At 34.9% G+C, this 25,527-nt stretch overlaps 2 protein-coding genes across 2 annotated transcripts in view; both read left to right on the top strand.

Moving 5' to 3' along the window:
- The window catches only part of LOC126781824 (cell adhesion molecule Dscam2-like), an 87,595-nt gene extending 65,722 nt beyond the window's left edge, over positions 1–21,873 (top strand). Inside the window, exons 8-26 of the mRNA XM_050506894.1 lie at positions 339–549; positions 10,425–10,578; positions 10,890–11,038; positions 11,745–11,835; positions 12,033–12,211; positions 12,289–12,434; positions 15,698–15,758; positions 16,056–16,205; positions 16,313–16,383; positions 16,453–16,675; positions 17,081–17,208; positions 17,769–17,931; positions 18,110–18,236; positions 18,503–18,669; positions 19,048–19,227; positions 19,537–19,710; positions 20,585–20,872; positions 21,373–21,511; positions 21,693–21,873. Coding sequence (XP_050362851.1) covers positions 339–549; positions 10,425–10,578; positions 10,890–11,038; positions 11,745–11,835; positions 12,033–12,211; positions 12,289–12,434; positions 15,698–15,758; positions 16,056–16,205; positions 16,313–16,383; positions 16,453–16,675; positions 17,081–17,208; positions 17,769–17,931; positions 18,110–18,236; positions 18,503–18,669; positions 19,048–19,227; positions 19,537–19,710; positions 20,585–20,872; positions 21,373–21,511; positions 21,693–21,873 — 2,982 coding nt within the window. The remainder of the gene's footprint in view (positions 1–338; positions 550–10,424; positions 10,579–10,889; positions 11,039–11,744; positions 11,836–12,032; positions 12,212–12,288; positions 12,435–15,697; positions 15,759–16,055; positions 16,206–16,312; positions 16,384–16,452; positions 16,676–17,080; positions 17,209–17,768; positions 17,932–18,109; positions 18,237–18,502; positions 18,670–19,047; positions 19,228–19,536; positions 19,711–20,584; positions 20,873–21,372; positions 21,512–21,692) is intronic.
- Positions 21,874–21,998: 125 nt separating this feature from the next.
- On the top strand, positions 21,999–24,123 carry LOC126770634 (uncharacterized). Its single transcript, XM_050490140.1, has 4 exons — positions 21,999–22,154; positions 22,583–22,714; positions 23,296–23,410; positions 24,051–24,123. Exons 1-4 carry the CDS (start codon positions 22,022–22,024, stop codon positions 24,100–24,102), a joined length of 432 nt encoding a protein of 143 aa, XP_050346097.1. The 5' UTR covers positions 21,999–22,021; the 3' UTR covers positions 24,103–24,123.
- Positions 24,124–25,527: the final 1,404 nt, after the last annotated feature.

Genomic DNA, 25,527 nt, shown 5'->3' with positions numbered 1-25,527 from the left:
AATGGATATTTTTTTCGACTCCATTGAATTTCATGAGCCAAATAATAAATGAGACCTTCGTATTTTTTGGATATACTATTTCTTTACGTTAGAATTAACTCGTATAAGATATTATTTCCTTTACTTTTTATTTGTCAAGCTTAATGTTGAATGAATAAATCATTTATTGACTGCTCTTAATGAATCTAATTTGATAACAACTTTTCTTTGTAAATCTTAAGTAGGTTGAATTTTTTTTTTATATTTTAATCTGCTACACGTCTGCCTCCCGAAAATATTATCATATAAATAATAATATTGTTAACTGCACCTATTGATTCTTCACATTTTTCAATCAGGTTGCCAATTCAGGCAGTTCCGTAACTTTCAACTGCTCAGTGGAAGGAGGAGAGGCGCGAGTGCGGTGGCTGCACGATGGCGTACCGGTGGGGGGTGGTGAGCGGGTTCTTCGCGTGCACGGCGTTGTGCGCGCTCACCGGGGAATGTACCAATGCTTTGCTGAAAGGGACCTAGATAGCGCACAGGCTGCTGCGGAGTTAAGGCTTGGAGGTAATCATAATGTTTATAAGAGATTGGCTATCATTAATTATGTGTGATATTTTTCAAAGTGTGCTAGTGATGTCTGACAGTAATGGGCAGAGAGAAAGCCTCCATTTTAAATCTATTTTTTAACATCATTTTTCAGCGTTTTACTTAAACGTGTGAATCAACACAACTATCAATAAACAGTGAAACATAATATTAAAAAACTTTATCAAAACATATTTTTTGTATCTACTAAACTTCAAAATCAAGTCTAAAAGGCTATTTTACGTACTTTTAAATCAGAATACAGCATTAAATTAAATGTAAAGCTACCGAGAAGCTTCCGAAAAGAACCGCCAAGAAACTCAGGAGTTTCTCCTATCTCTTAAATGAAATATGTAGTCATAGAAACACATACACATAAACACATACACAGGTATGTGCCGAGAAACTTGGGGACTAAGATGTTATGTCCCTTGTAATTGCTCTGGCTAATTCATCTTTGCAGCACATCAATACTAATAGTACTATAATACTAGCAGTATTTCTGTTTGGCGATAGAATATGTGAAGCGGGGGTGATACTACCCAGGCGAGCACCTACCACCAAGTAAACACTAGAACCCATAAAATTTTAACTCAATCACTAAGGACTGGCTTAAATAATAGTTGTGAAATTTGATCCACTCATACGAGATAGAAAAGTTAAATAGAATATTATAGGAATATAATTTAATACAATGAAATATATATATTTTTTTAAATTAATCAACTCGTCTATATATACAAACATTTATAATTATGTTAATTAAGTGCAAGCAAATGTAATTACCGATCGCATTCATTTAAAGGTGTTCGTTTCAGAATTAATTATTCAAATGTATTCGTTTGAAAAATACATTCATTAAAGCTTCTTATTCGCTGAATAGAGTAAAAAAGTAATTAGAATTAAAGTGGATCGCACTTACTGTTGCTCTATAATTGATTTTTCTTAGAAATTGTCGAAGTTTCGAATATTTCCGATAAATATTCTCAACAAGAAGTAGATAGTTTTCGTGAATAGTTTATCTTAACTTTGAAGTAATATAATAACACGAAATAATACGAAAATTATGAAGCTAATTTTCTTCATATACAGCCTTCATTTACTTTATATATATTTGTTATACAGCGATTTCTTTCTCTCTTTCTGTCTTCAGTAATATGACATTAAAAAGACGAAGACAAAATATTATACAATTATCAAATCGTTATACAACGTTTATTAGGGTTCCCAAAGGATAAGAATAGGATGCTTTGTTAATTAATTATGCTTATAATTGACATAATTGCTGAGATTTTTCATAATTATGACGCATCTAAAGTCTAAAGATCATGGCGCATTTTGTATTTGAATCTTAAATTATTAATTATCTATCTTATTTGTCAAATCAATTCAGTCTTTATTCAATAGTGAAGCATCGTACTTGGTTATTGATTGTCGCAAATAAATATATCAAACCTAAGAATAACCGGAGTAAACTTAGCGAGATTATGTATTTATAACTAACATTTATGTATTACGAATTAAACAAATGCAATTAATTATACCTATATTATAAATGCGAAAGTAACTCTGTCTGCATGTTAAGCTTTCACGGTTAAGCCAATGAACCGGTTTTGGTATGAAACAAGCTCGAACCCCGAGGGAGAAGATATATTTTTATTGATAACGCATGTGTTATATTACCCTTTTCACTCATTCCCTTTAAAATGCGTGCGAAGCATAATATTAAAACAAGTGTTAAAATAAACCAAAGTAAAGATCCTTCTTAATCCGTTCCTTCTCGCTTGTGCATTATATGTGTACAGGCTTACCAATAGACATTGTGTAATTATAGATATTAAGTAAATCCATCTGATATTATAATTTAATAGTAATTAAAATTAACGGCGATCCGTCGATGACGTCCACGAAATATTGCTGTCCTTTTGACATTACGCCAGATGAGATAACAACAAAAAGTCTGCTATCACTCTCGTCTCAAATTCAATAGTCTAAATTAATGATGGCACCACATTATCGCCGACATTTTCATTTCAGAATGAGTAATTTTTTCGACAAATTCTTTACATATCATCATATACTACTATTAACCCACTAATTCAATACTGGACTACGGCACTACGAATGTATGTTATGTATTTATCATGTTGGTGTTTATATCGTATATAATAAGCAAAATAAAGTTCGTAGGAGTGTGTCAGATTCTTATTATTATTTTTTATAGTGTAGGTAGGTGGACGAGCATATGGGCCATCTGATGGGAAGTGGTCACCAACGCCCAAAGACATTGGCATTGCGGAAATGTTAACCACTGCTTACATCCCCAATGCGCCACCAACCTTGGGAACTAAGATGTTATGTCCCTTTTGCCTGTAATTACACTGGCTCACTCACCCTTCAAACTGGAACGCAACATTGGTATTGACCAAGTACTGCTGTTTTGCGGTAGAATATCTGATGAGTGGGTGTTACCTACCCAGAAGCCCTACCACCAGTAGATTTCACTTAGGTTATGTATTACATTAACCATAAATTTTAAATACTGAATGCCGTAAATTTCATACGCACAGTAACCTTTTTTCCTTTTTTTTTCATTCTTTTCTTTTTTAATGCGATTTATTTGTATACTTTGTATCAATTTGTAACGTATCAAAATAAAAAGGTTCCGTAATGTTCCACCGATCAATGTATATAGTAATATGCCAGTCCAACTGTCGCGAATATCTATGTTAGTCACATAAATTCTAGACTTTCTAGAAATTGAATTACGATAGTGGGAAATAATAGGAATAAATGGATAGACAATCCTTCGCAGCCATAAGATTCAAACTCGATATATACAAATATCCTTAGAATTTGTTTTATTATCAAGTATTTCATACCAAGGCTTTATATAACTTACTCGTATTAATTATTATAACAGTAACTAATTTATTTCATGTTCTAGTATCTAAAAAAAATAGAGGTCCAGAAAGTCCGATTTCATATACCGCTGGAACGAAAGTGTTACCCATCTATTGAAAAGTCTATCGGACAGCTATCTAATGCGGTCTGAGATAGATAGAAACTGCTTTGCATGCTTTCCGAGGTACAGGAGCGTAAGCTATGAGATGCTCTTGAGTTTTCTCAAAAGTTTGTTTTGTTGTTTTGTTTGTTTCTCTGGAGTTTTCGTCAAATAAACCTAATTATTTTCTTTTCCCAAATAACGGTTTGAACAGAGAGATCCTTGGGACCGGATCAATGAGACCAACGACGCAGTAAATTTTAATTTTACCAAATAATATTATTTACTATAGAATAATTCTACTCATCAATTTTTCAATTTATCGCAATCGAATCGAAATGATATTTCCGTTTCTCTATTAACCGTTTTACAATTCTATTAACACAACGAACCAGGGTTCGGTCGAAGTTGGTTCGAAAAGAATCGGGAACGTATCATAACCGTTTACATAAGTAGAATTGATAGAAATAATTTATTCGCTACACTATAAACTTAACTCAATTAAGAAAAGTCTTTATAACACTAATGGCCCTTAAGGGATATTCTTAAAATGAATACATCATACGATGAACAATGTAAATGATTTTTGAAAAAAATTAAGTGTTAGGGCTTTGTAGTTCGTTTTGTAGCACTCAACACAATATATACTACCGCCTAACAGCAATACTAAGTATTGCTGCGTTGGTTTTAAAGGCAAGTGAGCCAGTGTAATTATAGACACAAGGGACATAACATCGTTCTTAAGATTGATGGCATTTGCCACTTACCATCAGGTGACCCATTTGCCCGTCTGCCTAACTAGGTCAATAATATGAATACTAGAAGAAATTTGATTTATTACTACAAATTAAGTATCTTCCAGATATCGGAATTTCAAGTTTCTGCTATTTTGCTATTATTGCTATAATTCGATAATTTCTTTATTTTGTTCTTTGCTTCACAAACGAAATTCCATTTCGACAAACCCAAAGGAAGTTTCTTTAAAGACGCTTCGCAAATATACAATAAGACAACCCCCGTTCTTGCACACATCTATAAGCTAAGCAAATATCATACATTAAATGAACTTCAAATTAAGCTTGCACTGTAAAATACTTAAACAAAACACTTAACACATAACCAAATCAACTAATTAATGCGAATCATTTGGCGTCACTTTACGTCAGAGCCTCGAACAAAGGCGAGCGAATTTAAAATCGATGTAAATTGCAATAGTCGTATATAGATTCGATTGTACTGGCCAGGGATTGGTCGTTTATTGATTAAAGCGTGCTGCAGCGCCGGACAGGCCATGCGTCACCCGTGACACGGTTGGGACGACCAAATTTACATTGGGAAATTTATAATTTATTTACGTCACTCATTCCGGTCCGAGATTGGGATGATAAAAATTTGATATTACAAATTACGTCATGGATATTTTGATTGGAACTATTAAATTGCATTATGATTCCATATTTTTATTTAGTATAGTCCCAACATTGTCGCATTTAATTTGTTTATAATTAATAGATATTGTTAAGTTTTTAATTGAAATGTTCATTCAGAAACAAGGTTGACGTCGATTTTTATTTATCTTGGAAAATTTATGAGATAAAAATGTAAACTTGAGTTGCTAAATAGCATCGTATATTTGTTTAATTAATTGTAATTGCAAAACTAATCGTTGTGTACTTAGCACGTTTGTCTTCAAGACCATCTCCTAGATTATGATCATTAAATTATTTCGTTGATAATTTGTAATAATATAAATTATATAATATATAAATGGCAATATTTCAACAAACTGAATTTACTGACATTTGGTACTGATAATTTTGTAAGGTACAGGACATTAACGCAATGGACAGTAACGACTAAGAAAGGATTTTGCAAAATTAACTAACGACACATCCATCCGATCTTCAAATGTATCCGAAAAAATGGTCTTTAATTTTAGCCTCCAAGATATATATTTTACTGGTGGTAGGGCTTTGTGCAAGCTCGTCTGGGTAGGTACCACCTACTCATCAGATATTCTACCGCAAAACAGCTGTACTTGGTATTATTGTATTCCGGTGAAGGGTGAGTGAACCAGTGTAATTACAAGCACAAGGGGCATAACATCTTTGTTCCCAAATTTGGTGGCGCATTGGCGATGTAAGCGATGGTTAACATTTCTTACATTGCCAATAATTAAATAATGTCTCTTACCATCGCATGGCAAATATGCTCGTCCACCTACCGTCTATCGTCCAAAACATGGAATTCCTTACTATCTCACGTGTTCCCCTCCTCTTACAACCCGGGTTCCTTTAAACGAGGCGTGAAGAGGCATCTTGCGGGCCGGCAAGGCGACGGCGGCTAGTGCAGAACATTCTTCCCGACTGTACTGGCCGCCGTCGCGTTTGGACTCTACTACCACTTACCATCATGTGGAGTAGTCATTTGCCCTCCCGGCAAATATAAAGAAAAAACCAATTCTATAATATATATATATATTTGAACATGCTGGGTATATAAAATTTAGCATTTAGCCACATACTCTGAAATGTCAGAATTTAAACCTTTTGGTATTACTCTTGACAGAGGTTGTCCCATACTGCATGATACGGTATTTCATATTTCTATTTTTTACAGCCTTAATAGTGAGCGACTTATTTTATAATTGAGTATTTTTTTATATATTTGTGTTTTTCATTTTTTATTTAAATTTATTTCAAAGAATAAGAATTACTTTAAACACTGAAAATAGTTTCCTAAAATAAGTTCAGCCTTAAATATATACAAATAAAAATGGCTACTGTATTTATATTATATGTATTATTGGTATTGCGTAATTGATTATAGTTAATAGGTAGCATAAGTTTTTGGTCATCGTGGAAGCGGTGATTAATGCGGGGATAAGATTTCTATGACTCCTGATTCCACACCGGGAGTCACTTAAGTTGGTTACGATAATTATAATGTGATCCAGATATATCTAAAGAAGTATCAACATAATCTAAACTGAGATAATTAATGAAACAAATTTAGGTAGATGTGGTATACCGAATTTTTCTCTCTCGGAGCACAGAAAGTTATCTTTAAGTACGTAATGAAATGCAAATTAATCTTTGCTTACGAATTTTCGTTATAATCCCTTTGAAGCGACAGCGATTGAAACATCCAATTACGTTGTCATTATTTTACGCAGATGTAAAATGAATATAATAAATTTGATATTTCATATTTGAACAAGTATCAAGATCATTTGATTATAACAGTTGGAACAAAGATCGTTTGCAATTTCTGTGTAGCTTACAACAATATATATAAATGTTTTTACATCACCAATGCGCGACCAACCTTGGGAACTAAGATGTTATGTGACTTGTGCCTGTAATTACACTGGCTCACTCACCCTTCAAACCGGAACACAACAATACCAAGTATTGCTGTTTTGTGGTAGAATATCTGATAAGTGGGTGGTACCTACCCAGACGAGCTTGCATAAAGCTCTACCACCAGTACTTTCTTAATAAATAAGTACACGAGACGTTACACAACAGAAATCTTAGATAAATAAATTGCATTGTTAAAACGAATATTTCTGTTAATTCAAAATCGATGATAAGATCATATTAAAAACAAAATTTGTGGTGAGCTCGAAATATTAAGAACTTGAAACTGGGCAGCTGGCCAGACTAAGCGGTGCAAGTTGCTGGAAATTTTTCATATTGAATTGTTTTACTACGTAGCATTATTCTATATAATAACGCCACGAACAGCCCAAGAACTTTATATTGTAATATCGTAAATATGCAGAAAAACAAATTTTAATGGAAACATAACAAACAAAAAAGAACTTATTTAACTTCTTTGTATATTTTTTATTTTTGTTGGAAAACCCGCGGCTTCGCCAGCGTGGAATTCAGTTTATGACGAATATCCTTCAAAATCAGCCATTTCAACGTAAAAAACGCCTTGTTGAATTATAGATACGAATATTTTAATTACTATTAGATAGCAGCGGTAGTCTAAAAATATGTTTGTTTTGGCAAATAGCCAAATTATTTAAGCCAGAATTATTTATTTTAGAAAGACAGACAAAACGCTAGTTTGATGCCGTGCCTACTGGCCGTCTTTACCTATAGACGGTTACTGTAAGAAACATACAAATTTAAGATTTTATGACCCGTGTATTTTTATTCTGTCAACACATCTTTCATACCGGAATACAACAATACTAAGTATTGCTGTTTGGCGGTAGAATATCAAAGAGATACCTAGACGGGCTTTCACAAAGTCCTACCACAAAGTAATACAATATATACTATTGTGTTTGTCGGGATAAACGAAATTAACGGATGCAACAAAATCATCTTTAAAGCTGGAGATACAGTTATAATCAACTAAGATAAAATTCTGTCATATTGCGTCGCTTTGATCTCGCAAGTGGTAAATTTTGCAGACTTCGCGTTGATATTTACTTTATTTAATTGTTACCTCAAACATCAGATACAATAAATATATGGCAACAATAAAAAATATGTATCCTCGTGATAAATTTAATATATAATATTTAATTGTATTATATATAATATAGTGACTGCCTCGTTGGTCTAGTGGCTTGATATAAGGCCGCAGACCCGGAGGTCCTGGGTTCAATTCCCAGGTCGGGCCAATAAAAAAGTTATTGGGTTTTTCTGTCAGAAAATTCTCAGTAGCAGCCCGGAGTCTAGAAGTTGGAAGTGTGTACACTCCCGTGCCTCGGAAAGCACGTAAAGCCGTTGGTCCTGCGTCTGAACTCTTTCCGGTCGTGTCGGATTTCCGTCCCATCGAATTATGAGAGTTAGGGAATAGAGAGTGCAACTGTGTTTGCGCACACACTTGTGCACTATAATATCTCCTGCGTAGTTGGCTAAGCTCTCTTGAGATTGGCCGCCGTGGCCGAAATCGGTCTGGAGGACATTATTATTATTATTATTATTATATAATATATAAGCCTACATATAAACATATTTTAAATTTTTCAATAAAAAAAATACAACCATCGATTTTCTCCGAATTCCTAGAACTTTTTGCTGTAGATTAATTAATTTCGAAATAAAATTTCCAACAGAAATATATTCAAATATAATACGTCATAGTTGCAATATTTTATAATTATGCAACCATTACCAACTACGTAAAATAATGAATAAATTTAAAGCTCACGTTAACATATATGAATTACTAAGGCATATTATATATATGCCTTCTGTATTCTGTAAGACATAGTAACCCCCACAATGTCTTGATTATAGACAGGATATATAACTTGAATTGTATATTACTTTAACATGAATTATAAGTATTTACATTTAGATTTCAATTGACGACTAATCTTCGATTGATGAGTCACAGTTGTACAAAGAATAATTATGTACAATATATATAAAGAAAATATATAAAGCTTAATAACTACATCTTAACCGGAACGTTATTGATTAATAATGATTGATTAGGAAGCAAGCATACTCCGCTACACATAATGACTTGGTCCAAGCTCAAACAGATCGCCTGTCAGCCCGTCCGGCAACTCAGCCCGTATTCCGCAATAAAGAGCTCACTAGCATTGCTCCGTTATTTACTGCCTCATAATTCCTCTGTCACGCTCATTTACTGAGCTCGGGTAATGCTTTGAGCTATGTCGCTGATTGTTAAACTATTTGTGGAACTTGCTATTTATTTAAGAAAATAAATTGACTTTTCATTTGTTTGTTTTTATTTATTTCAATTACATGTTAGAGCAGAAAAGGTAAAGTAAGCCAACTGCTGGACTAAGACCTCCTCTCCCTTTGGGGAAAAGCAGCTTCGTTCCACACACTGCTCCAATGCAGGTTTGGGGACCTGCTTGTGGTAGAATTTTAATGAAATTGGACACCACAAGTTTTCTTACGATGTTTTCAGAATTATAAACACAAATTAAGCACGCGAAAAATCAGTGGTTGTTGCCTGAATTTTATCTCGCGAACATCAGTTAATATTCAGGTGTACTTATCACCGGACCATATTGGCCCTTAATTTTAGATGTTAGTGTCTATTCGTTCTATTGAGAATCTTCGATAGAAAAACCTATAACTTTTTGTTGTTGGCCCGTTCTGGGGTTTGAACCCAAGACCTGGGGATCCACGGCCTTAAGTCACTAGACCAATGAGGCAATCAATAAAAAATAATAATAATAGCTATTACAAATTTGCTACGACTTAGCTCGATTTTGAGAATTGCCTCAACGCGGTTTTCACTAACTGCAAAATTTGTATTGTACGTGCGTACCGTACAAAATTAAGAAAAATAAAGATGAATATTTTTTTTGTTGTCCGTGATCAGATGATGAATGAGCTCCATACGTCGCTGGTCCTTTGTTTATTGAGAATTCGAGGCGTTGATTGGATTCTGTTTTGACACTCTTGATTAATGGACGTTCGTTTTCTGGACGCAAAATCAGAGAAGAACCGTATGCGAAATTAATGACAAACAAATTTAATTTTAAAATTTATATATTTATTCAAAATTGGAATATTTTTGCTTATATATTAATTTTTCATTGTCTTTAATACGGTTTCAATTTGTATTGTATATTATTATAAACCTTATATAATTATAAAATTATCTTAAATGAAAAATTATTATTTGTATACATATATTTCATGTATCTCAGAATTTGGCTCCAACGATTTGTCTTAAATTTACAATAATCACTTTATAATACTAAAATATCATTTATAAAAAATGGATTGAATCGACTATGATAGCGACCTAATTATATTTATTTACACAATATGTAATATAGAATTCTATTATTGTATAATTGCAACATTTTATATAAAACATTCGTGTATTTCAGACACGGCCCCGGAACTACACTATACGTTTATCGAGCAGGCCCTACATCCAGGGCCGGCACTCGCACTCCACTGCTCCGCATCAGGGTCGCCGCCGCCACGCTTCACTTGGCTTCTCGACATGCAAGTGGTCGAGGAACATAATACACCGCAGAGGTTAATGACAATGCCCTTCAATTAAGAATTTACAATTCGATTTTGTAATTTTGTGTATTTGTATGTCAATTTTCATAGTTATCGCTTATTATTACCAATGCAAGGCAAAGGCAACATCCAAGCTTCTTCACGGTTGAGTATAAATAATCCAGAGAATACCTCCACATGTCAATTTAAATATTGCCACACGTGTATCTTCTGGCACTTTATCAAACCAAATTATCTTCAAAATACCTTACCATATTACATTACTCGCTCGAATGCTCGAAAGATATTTAACATTTATGTATATGACTTTATCGTTTATACAGAAGCATCTCACAATTCATGAGTCCCAACGGCGATGTCGTGAGTTATCTCAACATAACATCTGTTCGACCTGAAGACGGCGGGCGCTACACTTGTCGCGCGCACAATACAAGAGGCGCTGTAGAGCACTCGACAAGGCTTAACGTTTACGGTAAATATATCAAACATAAAAATACACAACATTTATATAGTTCAGTAAATAATGACATTTTATCTCTAATATTAAATTCAATACACAAATTAAGTTACATGAATTCGTTTACAAGTGATAAGGTTTAGGTCGTTTTCTTATTGTTAGACATGGTGTTGTAAATTGTATCATAAACAAAATTTAATCCGCTGTATTCATTTGCTTTATCCATATTGTATGATTAAAGTAGTTTTTCTTTGAATATTAATAAGTTAGTGTAATGCTCCTTTATTACACAAATTTAATAAAATAAAATAAGAAACCGAGATGGCCCAGTGTTAAGAACGCGTGATTCTTAACCGATGATCGTGGGTTCAAACCCGGGCAAGCATCACTGAATTTTTATGTGCTTAATTTGTGATTATAATTCATCTTGTGCTTGACGATGAAGGAAAACATCGTTAGGAAGCCTGTATGTGTCTAATTTCACTGAAATTCAGCCACTTGTGTATTCCACCGCATTGGAGCAGCGTGGTGGAGTAAACTCCATATCTCTCCTCAAAAAGGGAGAGGAGGCCTTAGCCCAGCAGAGGGACATTCGCAGGCTGTTACTGTTAACAAATTTATTGTACAAAACGAACTTTTAAAATTAAGCAATTTTCCTTTAATACAATATATAAGTGTGTATATTAACATTAGTATCAATTCTGATGTTTTCGTTTCACAGGACCACCATCGATACGGAACATCGGACCAGTTCGCGTGGTAGCTGGAGTTAATACAACACTCTACTGCCCTTACTCCGGATTTCCAATCAGGTTGATGGAGGTGCATTTTTTAGTAAGACTATAAGTTTCGTTTTTGTTTATTTCGGTAGTGTATCCAGCCTGTCATTATCACCAGAATTTTTCGTCTTTTATTTATCACTTATAATATAGAGCATGTCATTTTTATTGTTAAATCGTATTGTAGTATCTTGTTTCTAAAGATCTGATGTTTGTAATGTATTCCTTAGTGATATCAGGTGGCAGCGAGGAGGGCTAGATGTCGGGTCGACAGGCAGAGCGCTGTCGGGAAGTAGCGGAGAACTCCTACTTTGGCCAGCTGAACCAGCCGATGCTGGAGTGTATTCATGCAGGGTGACCGCACCATCTGGGCAGTATGCCCAAAAAGATGTACAGATTTTTGTCAGAAGCGAGTATCTTAAAATTATAGAATCCTCAATGAGCATGCATAATTCAATATTTTTATTCTCTACTATAATATTTCAGATCCACCGAAAATTGCCGGCTTTTCGTTTCCAGCAGACTTAGTGGAAGGAAGTTCAATACAAGTTTTATGTGGTATAACATCTGGAGACAAGCCCGTCTACTTTTCCTGGTTAAAAGATGGATTACATATTCCTTCAAATTTGCAAGTTGGTTCATGTTCATTCATCAACATTATTTAAAATAAAATATATCTAATTAATATAAGTAAACAAATAATAAATTTTCAGGTTCAAGAGAAATCTCTGGACGAGTTTAGTTTTCTAATCTTCTCGCATGTGACGTCGAAACACAGTGGAGAGTATACGTGTGTCGCAAGCAACACGGCGGCAGAAGTCAATCACACAGCACGACTGGCCGTTAAGGGTAAATTACAGTCATAACAAAATATATAAATTGAAAATGTATACTTGAAAGATAACATGTTTGCCGTTTTTACCTTTCTTGATCTATTAAAAAAGGGTTCAACAAAATGTCTTTCATGTCGTTTTTTTACTTTTTTAATATAATATATTTGTAGGATTTACATATTATATTTTATTAAGTAAACATATTTCTTATCAATTTACGAAACTTAACCATAGTTTGTTAAGTATAAAATCAATAAACACCTTATAACGGAACTCATTTCCACGTCACAGTTGCTCCATCGTGGGTATATGAGCCACAAGACGTTTCTGTTCTGCTTGGAACACAAATACTTACACATTGCTCTACGAAAGGTTATCCAGAACCAAGGATTACTTGGTTGAAAGCACAAGGTGGGTATTTAATATTTCTTCTTATTTTTTCTTTCAAGATATACCCTATTTCCGAAAGTCCTAATTTTAATAAATCTTTATGTTTTGATGACCCCTGGAGTTTTGACCCAATACTTGTTAAAATAATATCTCTGTTTGATTTCGTATGTTTATTTATGTACGTAATAATATATTCGCGATGTGTCTTTCGGAACGTGTATTTTGTGAGTAAATAACAACGAACTCAAAACGTTCATAATATAATATACAACAAATTTCATTTGTAAAAGCAATGTCCAAACAAATCAACTCGGAAGTTCAAGAACACAGCAGACGTTGATAAATTTTTGCATAAAATATTTAAATATTTAGATAGTTAAAGAACTATTTTTTATTTACAGGTCCAAGTTCAGGCGATTTTCGTCCCCTAACCCGTATAGAGTTGCCATTGTCAGTTTTAAGTAATGGTTCGCTGAGCGCTGCGGCGGCCGTGCACGCACACGAGGGTCGCTACATGTGTCGATCAGACAACAACGTCGGCAGAGGACTGTCGAAAATTATCACTGTTTCCGTTAATGGTTTGTATTTATAAAATATTTGATTATAATATCGTCAATGCATAAATTTATTAAACTATTTAATATTTATATAATAATAAAGTAAATAAAAATGACTCATTTTTCAAATATTAAATTCACAAACAGTTCCCAAGATTTAACATCATTAACATGGATTTTATACGAAGACCGATAGTTCATATTCGAACAAATGCTAGTGAATTTTTGTTGCTAAATATGTGTTTATAATTCACCTCGTACTTGTCAGTGTAGGAAAATACTTTAAGGAAACCTTCATATTAGGACAAAATTATTTCCAGTCCTTTACGTCCTCGATTGAAGGAATAAGCTCCAAACATACATTAAAGTAATTATTCACATTTTTCAGAACCCGCTCACTTTGAGTTCTCATCAAGAAACATGTCCGTACGTCGTACTTCAAGTGCGTCGTTGTCGTGCGCTGCGCGCGGCGATCCGCCTATACAACTACACTGGACGCATAACATGCAACGACTTGATCTTTCCACATACCGGTAACAAAACTCAAGATTTTGTCACGGTCGTGACACTTATTTGATATCTTTATATTAGTCATGGCATGAAGTTTTTGCATCTAAATAATTACTTTCTTACCATATAAATTTGAAAGTAACTCTTTTTGCCCCACGAACATATTGATGAATTCGAAAAAACAAAAAAAATCCAAAACATGAAAAGGCTATGTGCAAGCCCATTTAAATAGGAACCACCATATTATACCGTTCAACGGCAATACTTATTATATATTGTTTATGGGTTGGGTGAGTGAGCCAGGCACAAGGGACATTACATTTTAGTTCTCGAGGGTGGTGGCGCATTGGCGAAGTAAGAAATGGTTAATATTTCTTACAGTGTCAATGTCTGTGGACTGTGCTGACCATTTAAAATCAGATGGCCATTTGGCCGTTCGCCTTCCTATTTCATATAAAAAAGTATAAAATCTAGATCAATTTCTATATCATAAGTCAATGTAAATTAATTATTAATTACACCTTCATATTACTATGACGCATTTTACAGAGTGTCAGTATCAGAGAAAAGGTCGGAGAGTGGTGCGAGCTCTACACTTACTATTGCTCATGCTCAACGCCGCGACTCTGGCGTATACCGTTGTCGTGCTGAGAACGCTTTCGGTCGTGATGAGCTGCTTATTTATTTAGCTGTGCAAGGTAATACGAAAGTAGGACATGTAAATAAGTATTATTTTTAATTTATTTATATATAACTAATTTTCAACCGCGGCTCAGGGCTCGGTGGTCGTAGGTGTTTGGTATAAAAAAGTAGCCCCTGTGCTACCATTGGATTCAAGGTCGCTTTATATATAATTACAACAAATATATTCTGTTTTAGCCGTAACAAACATATATAATATAGTAATGATTTGCATATATAATATAGTAATGATTGTATCGGCACAAACGCGTTGTTCGTGCCTTCGTTGTATCTTGTCTCTTAATTGATTTACATCGTTTTATTGTGCGTACGTTTTTGTTGCCAGACACTATCACAATTAAGTACATTTAGGAACAAATATTTTAAAGAATTTCTAGACACGAACTATTGATAACGTAAGATAAGAAGATCAGTAAATTCGAGTTTTTATTATGATACTAAGAATGGATGTATAATAATACAACACATGAAATTTTAGCAAGGTTTAAGGACTCGAATTCGGCATGCAGGCATTTATTTTTATAGGAAATAAGTGTAACATTATGTCGGATGAAATTATAGCACACGTATTTCCATCAATCCGATGTAAATCAGTATAATCTAATAAGCTCCCATACTCTTTTTTATGTGGCCTTTGAAAAGCAGTTCGACATTTATAAGGTATTATTGATTTATTAAAAAAATATTAATGGTGAAAACAGAGTTCCCCGAGGCACCTCGAGGTCTGGTCGTAGTACGTCGTGAAGGAAGAGCGGCACGCCTTGCGTGGAAACGCGGGTACGACGGTAACGCGCGCTTACGAGCCTATCGTCTACAGTACCGCGTCGTGGGTGACGCGCGACGTGCTGCCGATTGGACAGACGCACCCACCAGAGACCTCTCACCTGATTTGCTTATACAAAGGTATACCAATATAATATCAATAGCATTCTCATTGTAAATCTATATATTCTCTTCATAATCAGTTATTTTCTTGCTTTTTACGTATTTTTTAATAGTGACTTGTAAGTTTTTTTCTAATCTTTCCTTTTAAAATAACTAATTTAGCTTTAACCTAAGACGTCATTGGTTGATAATAGCCGATAGCGCTATAGTCGATTAATGAGGGTTCCGATTCTAGACTAATTATTCCATTCGAATTTGATAAACGTTTCAGAAAAGTTTTTATAGCCTAACCTCTGGTATAAAAACTATAAAAACTTTTCAAATGGCATTCGAATGAAATTGCTAACATATTATTGGTATTTATTTCTCAGACAAGAATCAGTAGAGTCAGAATCTGAAGTGATCCTGGAATACCGAGTGGATGGTCTCAGGCCAGCGACAGCGTACGCATTACGACTTGCTGCCGTTAATGATATCGGCGATAGTGAATATTCTGAATCCGTTATCGTGCAAACTTTAGAAGAAGGTACTTCTAATAGAAAATAATAAATAAAATACAATGATAGCTAAAAATAATATGATAAGGATGTTAATAAGTTTAATTAATTAATATACTTAAAATCCTAATTACAGCGCCTTCAGAGCCTCCTCGAAACGTCGAAATTCAAGCAGACGCACCAGGAGAACTTTTAGTCAAGTGGCAGGTAGTAACAGTTTTTGATATCCATTTAAACTTTAAGTATCCTGTTATAAAAAAACATATACAATTGTAGCCTCCATCTCAAGAATCCTGGAATGGTGAATTGCTCGGTTACGCGATATGGTGGCGCGGAGACAACACATCACTAGCATTGACAGTACCAGGTTGGGCCGCGACTCATGCTCGGCTCGCATCATTGCGTGCACATGCGCGGTACGAGGTACGCGTGCGCGCGTTTAACGCTGTGGGCGCTGGACCTTCATGTGCTCCACTAGCTGCCACTACTCTTGAGGATGGTAATATTATTTGCTTATATTTTTACTTGAAATCTTTAAAGTGTAGACAATCTACTATATCTTGGTAATAGGGCTTTGTACAAGTGTAGATGCTACCGATCATCATATACATTTTCTTGCCACACATCAATATTCTATATTATTTTATTTAAGGATATAACAACTGAGCAAATCAATGTAATTATGCACAAAATACCTAACATCTTAAACACTTTTTTGAGTAGTGTTTTATAATTCATACATTTCTAGTATGCGTAAAGGTGACCAATTACCAGGTAGTCCATATGCTCGTCTGCCTTCCAAATTACATAAAAAATCAGGACTGTTCCACATTGATCATTATAACAATAATACATGTATGCATAAATTTTATAATAGATCTATAATCTGTGTGATGTCTTTCAGTTCCCGACGCTCCACCGCAACATATCCGCTGCGAGCCACTATCCGCCCAATCCTTTCGCGTATGGTGGGAGCCACCACCAGCTGTTTCAAGAGGTGGACTTCTTTTAGGATATGAAATTATGTACCAGGTAATAACCACATAGGAAACAATAAAAATTAATAAAAGTTATGGGTTATTTGAAATAGTCAGTAGTGGCGTGAAGTTTGAAATGTGACAACAATCACTTATAGATATCTACAACAACAAGGGTTTTGCAGGAGCGTTGGCAGCCTTAAAGGAATCCCAAGGTTCCCAAGTCGTATAGGTTCAGAAAAACCTCCGGCTCCAGTTTGAAAAGTTGACAGTGTTTAAACTGTTCTTGATCGTCCCTGCCGATCATGTTCGTGATTCACCTCCAATCGTATTAGATTGGGCTTTACCTAATCTCCTGCGTAGATAGTTAAACTTCTTGAAATTGCCCGCCGAGGTTAAACGTCGATCAGAAGGAGCTTATTATTTTTATTATAAGTCGGTTCTAGAAAATAAAATAGTATGTGCATTTTATTATTTATTATTTTACTTTAAAGCTTTTATTATTTTACCTTTTTCTCATACGCTGGATCTTTAATTATGGTTTTATATGTTTATAAATTCTATATTTAAAGCTTTATTTCAAAGGTTATGATATTTGTTATTCGGTTTGATCAGGAGGTCGGCTTAATTGATGCAATATGGGAAAGGCGTCGAGCAGGTGGCGGAGAAGCGCAAGTAGGAGGGCTGCGAGCGGGCAACTATTCGCTGCAGGTGGCGGCGCGCACGGCCGCCGGCCTGGGCCCGCCCGCCGCCACGCACTGCACCACGCTTGACGACGGTCAGTAGTCGTTACTATTCAGGTACTTAATTATACCAAATAACCGAAACTAATATGTTTAGTAAATTATGGCACACAGATTGATGCTGCGTACTACAGAAACACACATATTATTATGAATATAATCGAAATATAGTCGAAAGCTAGCCTTTCTGATTTTATATATTTTTAATTTCAGTCCCGGGACCACCAGCTGATATAAAAGCTGTACCAAATTCTGAAGAATCGGTGATTGTGAGCTGGCTCGCACCTGCGCAGAAAAATGGAAAGATTAGACACTACACGGTGTATAATAGGCCTCAAAGGTTTGTACGAATAGTTTAATAATGACAAGGTTTATATCGAACGATTTATTAAAATGCCTCAGGAATTTTGTTGCTATTTAAATGTTAAAGTATTCGTCAATTACACTTGTAATTGTACTTATAATAAAAACTGTGAACTGGTAATTTTCTAGCAGTTTTTCTCGGTTCTGTAAATTTACCCATAAATTCTATTGTTATACATATATGTATGTCTACTTTACTCAGGTCTATTAAATAAAAAACATTCAAGTAAATCTTTCGGACAGGACAGGCCAGCACTCCCACGTGATGGTGCCGCATTCAGATGAGGAGCAAATGCTGGAAGTGCGTGGACTACAGGAGCACCAACTCTATGAATTTTGGGTTACCGCTGCCACGACGGCCGGGGAGGGGGAGATGAGTGCTATCGTTGCCAAGAAACCAAGCTCAAGGGGTAAGATCCTAAAATATATTAAACTAGTATGCCTGAGGCTTGCCTTCGGGACCTCGGAATCTGCGGCCTTATTTGCAGTCTCTAAAACAATGAGACAGTCAAGTTATATTATACAAAAACACATTTTTTATGGAAAACTTATTAGCTAGCTATTATATAATTAAGTGTTGCATTTAAGTATATGTTATCTTAATGCTTATTTCAATTGAGTAAATTATACAATTGTTGTTTTAATTGTATTTGAATTAATGGGCATTTCAGTATTTTAAATAAAACTCTTCAGTATTGAAATCGTTTATAAATAAAACAAATAATAATATTATTTATTATTATATATAAAATTTTAAAAAGGATGTAAAATTATACCTTTATTTTCAGCTGGAGCAAAAATTTGGTCATTTCCACGTAGAATAACAGCAGCGGAAGGTTCACGTGTTGTATTAACGTGTGGAGGTGCGGGCACTCCTACCCCTCTTCGTGTTTGGAGTCGCCGCCGACCGCCTTCACCGACTACAGACCCAAGAATTCGAATAGAAGGACATCGTATTGTCATACCAAGTAACTTCAATTTTAATAAACTAAAAAGCAACACTATAAAGTAAATATCCCACTGCTGGTCTCCTCTCTCTTTTTAGAGATGATCCACTGACATCGATCACGCTGATTTGCACATAAGACTGAATGTCATACAATACCAATTAAGTACGCATAACTCAATTCTCGGTGTTTGCTCGGATTTGTCGGCCCGTTCTTCCTGGCCGACAATCTCCGCTAAATTTATAATAGATTATTGCCATAAAAATTATTGTCTTTAATATATAATGAAATATGAACGCAATGACCGATAAATGTTTATTTGTATGACAGAACTAGAGGCAGTGATGTCGGACAACTACACTTGCGTGGTGCGCAACCCGTGGGGTGAGGAGCGCGGCGTGTGGGAGCTGCGCGCATCGTCGCCACCCGCGCGCCCGCGCCTGCGCCTCAGCGGCGCCGCGCCCGCAGCGCTGCTGCTCGCGTGGGACGCCGCCGACTCTCACAGTACGTGTATAATTAAGTTGGATATTCAAATAATTAAGGAGGACACTTTCCTTATAAATACGAGTTCAAACAAATGTTTTCAGGTTTTACTCTCGAATATGCACGTGGCGATGGAGCATGGCAGTCGATTTGGATGGTTGGAACTGCACGCACTTATGCACTGAGACAGCTGGCGTGTGGTGCGACCTATCGACTACGAATTACCGCTCATAATGCTGCAGGGCCATCATCAACGAGCGAAATCCTATCAGCTTCTACAAGTGGTGGCGGTATGATATAAAACTAGTACAATTAATAATCATTTCGTAAAACATAATTTATTATTGTTTATTATAATAGGTAGCAACAGTGACAATCAAAATAATTTCATAAAACCTCAACACAACTAAAAAAATTGTCCAAAGTATTTAATAAGCAATCGATAACGCTTATATGTTTATTTTGTCTTTGCAGATTGATAATAAATGTTTAGCAAATATTGTGTATATGGTTTGTAACTGGTGCATATATAAGATCTTTTACATATAAACAATTGTCTTATCATTTCTTATAATGTATTTACTGTTGATATACCCATAATAAATAAAAGAAGATAATATACTATAATTATCTTTCTTAATAGTGCCCTCTTGCACTATTAATATTTGGATATAGCTGTTGGGGTAACAATGTATGTATCGATGCATATACTACCTATACTTCCATTACTCAAAATAAAATAAGGAGACTTAGTAATAAACTGTTGACATACTTGATCGCCAACAAGGTATATGAAACCAAATGTTTCAATTCTATCAGTCTAGCAGATATTTTCAATAAGCTACAAGAGATTTTTAGTTTTGTGTTATTAATTTGGAAATTCATATTTTTACAGCTTCTAAGCCAGCAGTGGAAAAACACATGATCACGAGCAACAGTAGCTGTGTTCGATTAAATTTTCTGACATGGGACAGTAACAGTTGCCCTTTGATCCATTTCGTTGTCTCTATCCGAGGCTTTGAGGAAACTGTTTGGAGATCAGAAACTGTTGGATTGGATATTCTACCAACTGCACTGTGTGGTCTACATTCAGCTACTTGGTATCACCTGAAAGTAGTCGCCCTGAGCACCGCGGGGTCTACTACAGCGACTTATTACTTCTCTACGTTAACTGAAGATGGCGGTGAGAACTATTCATAATTTTTTTTTAAATTACTTTTATTTTTTTGTTCCCAAAAATTGAGGCAGCTCAATAGAAGGAATTGTTTTTGTTTGGACTTTCAAGTGTTTAATTTTTCGCAGACTACGAAACGTAGGAATGTCGTAAGAAATGTTAGACGTCTGATAAAATTTTGCCAAGAGAATGTTATGGAATGAGCTCTCAAAGTTTTCCATAACATTATGAATAGGCTATGTATATATATGGTATATATATATAGGCTATGTAGGTTCTGAGAGGGCCAAATTTTCGATTTAAGACGTAATCTCAGAATTTCTTGTGATATTGTTTTATTTATTAGGCATGATGTATTTTTACGTGTACTTCTATAGAAAAGAAAAGTAAGATGTAAAACTTGAATTATTTTATCTTAATTTGAATAAAAATCCTAGTGTGAATATGTCTTTAATATAAATTCGTTACATTTTTACTGTTATAGTTCAATATTTATTTCGTGCTTACAGAACGTATAGCGGCGCCCGCGCAGTTCCCAGCGGGTGGCGAGGAGGGCGTGGCGGCGGGCGGCGGCTTCACTCTGCTGGCGGCCGCGGCCGGTCTGGTCGTAGCGCTGCTGTTATTAGCAGTATTGGCTTATAGAAGAAGGTTAGACGCTGAATCAATATATACCACTACTGGAATGTTTGTTTTATTAAATGCTAAAAACATAAACGACTATATCGGTTGTCAGAACTTAAATATACTAAGCAACGCAATAAACTCAGTCTATACTTACAGCATAACAATAAACAAGAAAATTAATTTTAATAAACAAAATATTTTATAGTATGGCAGCTTCGTGCTTCAGAAAAGGCTACGAACAAAGTGGAGTTTCTGAAGAAGACAAATCCATTGAAAAACGTGATAACAGAAGGAATTGTCAGCAAGTTTACACATCGTCCCCTATCAAACATCCTAATAAGAAGGAACAACAAGGTACTTCCATGATCCATAATGGAATGTTCTGATTTTTAATATTCAATAGCAATGATAAACAATTTCAATATTAAGTAATGAAGATTTCCTAACATCTATACACAGAAGTATAAATCTAACATTGATCCCGTTATTTACCCGTCAGAAATGTACGAGATAAGTCCATACGCGACGTTCAGCATGGCGGGCGGCGCCAGCGGGGTGAGCGGCGAGGCGGGCGGTGGTACGCTGCGCACGTTCGGGCGCGCCGAGCCCGCGCCCCTCGCCGCCGCGCCGCCGCGCGCGCACTCGCACCGCTCGCCGGCACACACGGGTAATTAATTACTCCAGCCTACTCACAACTATACTCATATAATTGTTGCCATTTTATAAAAGGCTGTTACACTGTCGATTTTGGCCGTAAAACTGGTCACTTACCGAATTGTCTAACAAAGCCTCAGGTCTACCCCATTTTTTTGCTGAATTTAGTCACCTGCCGTATACGGTCTATTGCAGCACAGCAACATTTTTTGGTCTCCTGCTGTATTTCAATTATCGTAGTGCGGCCTAGCCGTACTTCGAAAATCGATTCATGTAAATGATGAATGTTTTAGAGAATATATTTATAACAATAACTCCATATTCATCTTCAAACGTCCACATACAAGACGTAAAGAAACCTATGTTTGTAATATTTATCATCAGATAGCTTAAACGTATTCATCATTAAACTATCGGGTTCTTATGACACAATGTTTGCAGATGAATACACCCTTTCACGAGCGATGACCCTGATGGTGCGCCGTACCGAGTCAGACTCAGACTCGAGCGGGTCGCCGTGCGCGGAGTGCAACTCCAGCGTTTCATACAGGATGCCGTTAGCGCCTGCGAAAGGTGAGACCACTCATTGTGCTTTGACATATAACAGGGTATAGATGATATTTTTAGCACTAATAACTTTTCAAAATACTCTATTAAAGTAAACTCCTATAACCACCTTTGATTCATCTGTGTAATAACATTTTACAGTACGGCTCAAAATATAAAAACCATTACTGAATTTTTAAACAATCAGACTTTACTTATGAAAACTGTAACATAGTATTTGTAAGAACAAAGTATTTGTGATGGATAACATTTTTAGAAGAATATAATTTATCATAAAATTATGAGTTAAATAACTTCTAATAACTTTATAATTTTATATAGAAATAGCTCACCTGTTTAGAACTATATTATTATATAATATCAAGCAGAATCATCAAAAAATTTAGCAGTTACAATTACAAACCAGATACGTTAAAAAATTACAGTTCAATTTATATTATATCCCGTCTGAAAATCTAGCTTTAAATACTTCTGCAGATACGACTGTTTACATAAGTTTCGATACCTACAATTTATATTATAAAAGTGTTTAATAGATCAGTTCGTATGATCCTCATGAAGGTTATAGAATTATCTGTAAATAGCAGCAGAGGAGGTTTTCCGCGCTGTGACGGACTCGAGCGCGGAGTCGTGCGGCGGCTCGGGCCCGCGGGACAAGGCGCGGCGCCGTCCGCGGCGACACCACACGCCCAACACCACCAGGTAACGGACCCGACTAACGCTCATTTATTGTAGCGAATACATAATTGTGTTACTAGAACTATCTGACTTCGAGAGCTTAAAGTCAAAAGAGAGGATATTAGTGCGTTCTCAGTGCGATATATTTGTCGGCGTATGTACATATGTAGTATGCGGTATAGTACGTCATTGGAATTTATTTGCCGTTGTTTCCTAAGTATAATTTTAAGGGGTTAATCGAATGTAATTAAAGGTTGAAGGGCAGAACCTTCCTCAAAATCTAAATTTCTCAAAAAAGATTTCTTATTCTATATTACGAAGTTTCGAGTCTCTACGTTCTGATTTAAAATGGATCATCGTATAAAAGTCTTTTTAACTTTAGTAACTTTTAAACAGGCATTGTACCGTCGACTAAAAACTAGAGTTATTGTAGCTTAAGCAATCATTATATTACAGCGTCTGAATATCTTTACGCCTAATGCCATCTATTGCAATTTTCATACACTACAATCAAATAGTTGTTTACAAATTGCACACAAACGTTCAAGGTGACATATATTTCCTCCAAGAGATGTCGTAACTAGCTCACACCTATGTAGAACCAAGTTAGAACTATATCGTCAAATAGATGTCACCAGCCTTATCTTTTTATTCTTTATTTCAGATATCAACAACGGCAAGAACAAGAACGGAGAGATTTTACTATCCACGTATAAATACGTAGACAATAAAGACTGCTGGAAGCAAATAGAAGAATACTATATTACTAAACAAATTGTTGACTAGATAATAAATAGGTTCTAGAATAATCGTTCTTTGTGGACATTTGTGAATATTTCTAGGCGTTTTGTATTTGACTCGAATTAATTGCGGCCTATTCGGATATTATTAAGACACTATTTACAGATCTGAAAAATGAATTCGAAATTATTGACAAAAAATTATAATGTATTTTTTTTATATAGATAACTTTGTTAAAACTATACGACGCTGGTTAGTAAGTAAGTCAGTTTGAATAGGTAGGGAACATTTCGGCGTAAGTTAGCACAAAAATATTGATAGACAATATTTTTTAAATCATTCGAAATTTAAATTTTAATCATATAGGTAGATAAATAATAAATGACTATAACGGAAAAGGACAAAGACTTTCGGCTTAGAAAAGAATAATTAGTAAAAAAATAAATATTGATTTGACGTAATTTTTTTTAACTATTTCTTTTTAAAAAAGAAAAAAAGCAAATACAAATAAATGTGTTGAACGTGCCAAAACGATGCGAATTGTTAGAAATATTTAATTTTAAGAAAGCTATCCAAAACAATATTAATTTTATATTTATTATATTATGGAATAACTCTGATTTCTCTTATAGCTTATTCGCTGCTAAGTTACGCCATCTATGTTACAAAATATGAACTTTTTGGATATTACTACGCGATATTGTATTTCGGTCAAAATTAGACTAAAAAACATTCAATATAAAGATAGAAGTTTTAAAACGTAATGCAATTTATAAAGCGTTTAAATAATAAATCATACAAAACAAGTCTGATTTTGACCTTAGCCGAGTTGTAATTTTTGACACAATATGATCTAAACTGCCAATTTATAAAACATAATTTTCTTACATTTTATATATAACGCTGCCATATTAAATGTTATGTAAAGATCATCACTGCCTATGTGAATGTCTAAGTTTCTGTAAATAACAAACTTTGGAACGATAATTATTACAATACCAATTATATTTGGAAGTTTTATTTGATACCTAACCCTCATTTTTACTCCTTAGAAGTAGGTGGTTTATTTACGCGCCTGTCCTTTATCCTTTACTTTACTGGTACATCACTACTCCTTTTTCCTCTCATTTCTACTAGAAGGAAATACCTGTTATCACGTTGAATATAAGTATTGAAGTTTTTTATTCTGTTGGCTACTAACTACTATGTATTCTTAATAGCTTCACTCATCGTTAACATATTTTGTTAATTATTTATTTTATTGATACCTCGAGGGAGGCCTCATACTATAAATAATTTGAGGATCAACTTTTATTCTTTTGTATGGAATAAGGGTATCATCAAACGGTTTTCATTTGTCGTGTGTTTATTACTCGAGACCTTCGCTGATTTTAAATTGA

This window comes from Nymphalis io, chromosome 1 (assembly GCF_905147045.1).
Source record: "Nymphalis io chromosome 1, ilAglIoxx1.1, whole genome shotgun sequence".
Taxonomy (NCBI): domain Eukaryota; kingdom Metazoa; phylum Arthropoda; class Insecta; order Lepidoptera; family Nymphalidae; genus Nymphalis; species Nymphalis io.
This window is presented reverse-complemented; position numbering and strand designations above follow the sequence as displayed.

Coding starts and splice junctions, on each gene's coding strand:
- LOC126770634 (XM_050490140.1), top strand. CDS start 22,022: ATGGCGGGCGGCGCCAGCGGGGTGAGCGGCGAGGCGGGCGGTGGTACG. Junction 22,155..22,582: donor CCGCTCGCCGGCACACACGG/GTAATTAATTAC, acceptor CAATGTTTGCAG/ATGAATACACCCTTTCACGA. Junction 23,411..24,050: donor CACACGCCCAACACCACCAG/GTAACGGACCCG, acceptor TCTTTATTTCAG/ATATCAACAACGGCAAGAAC.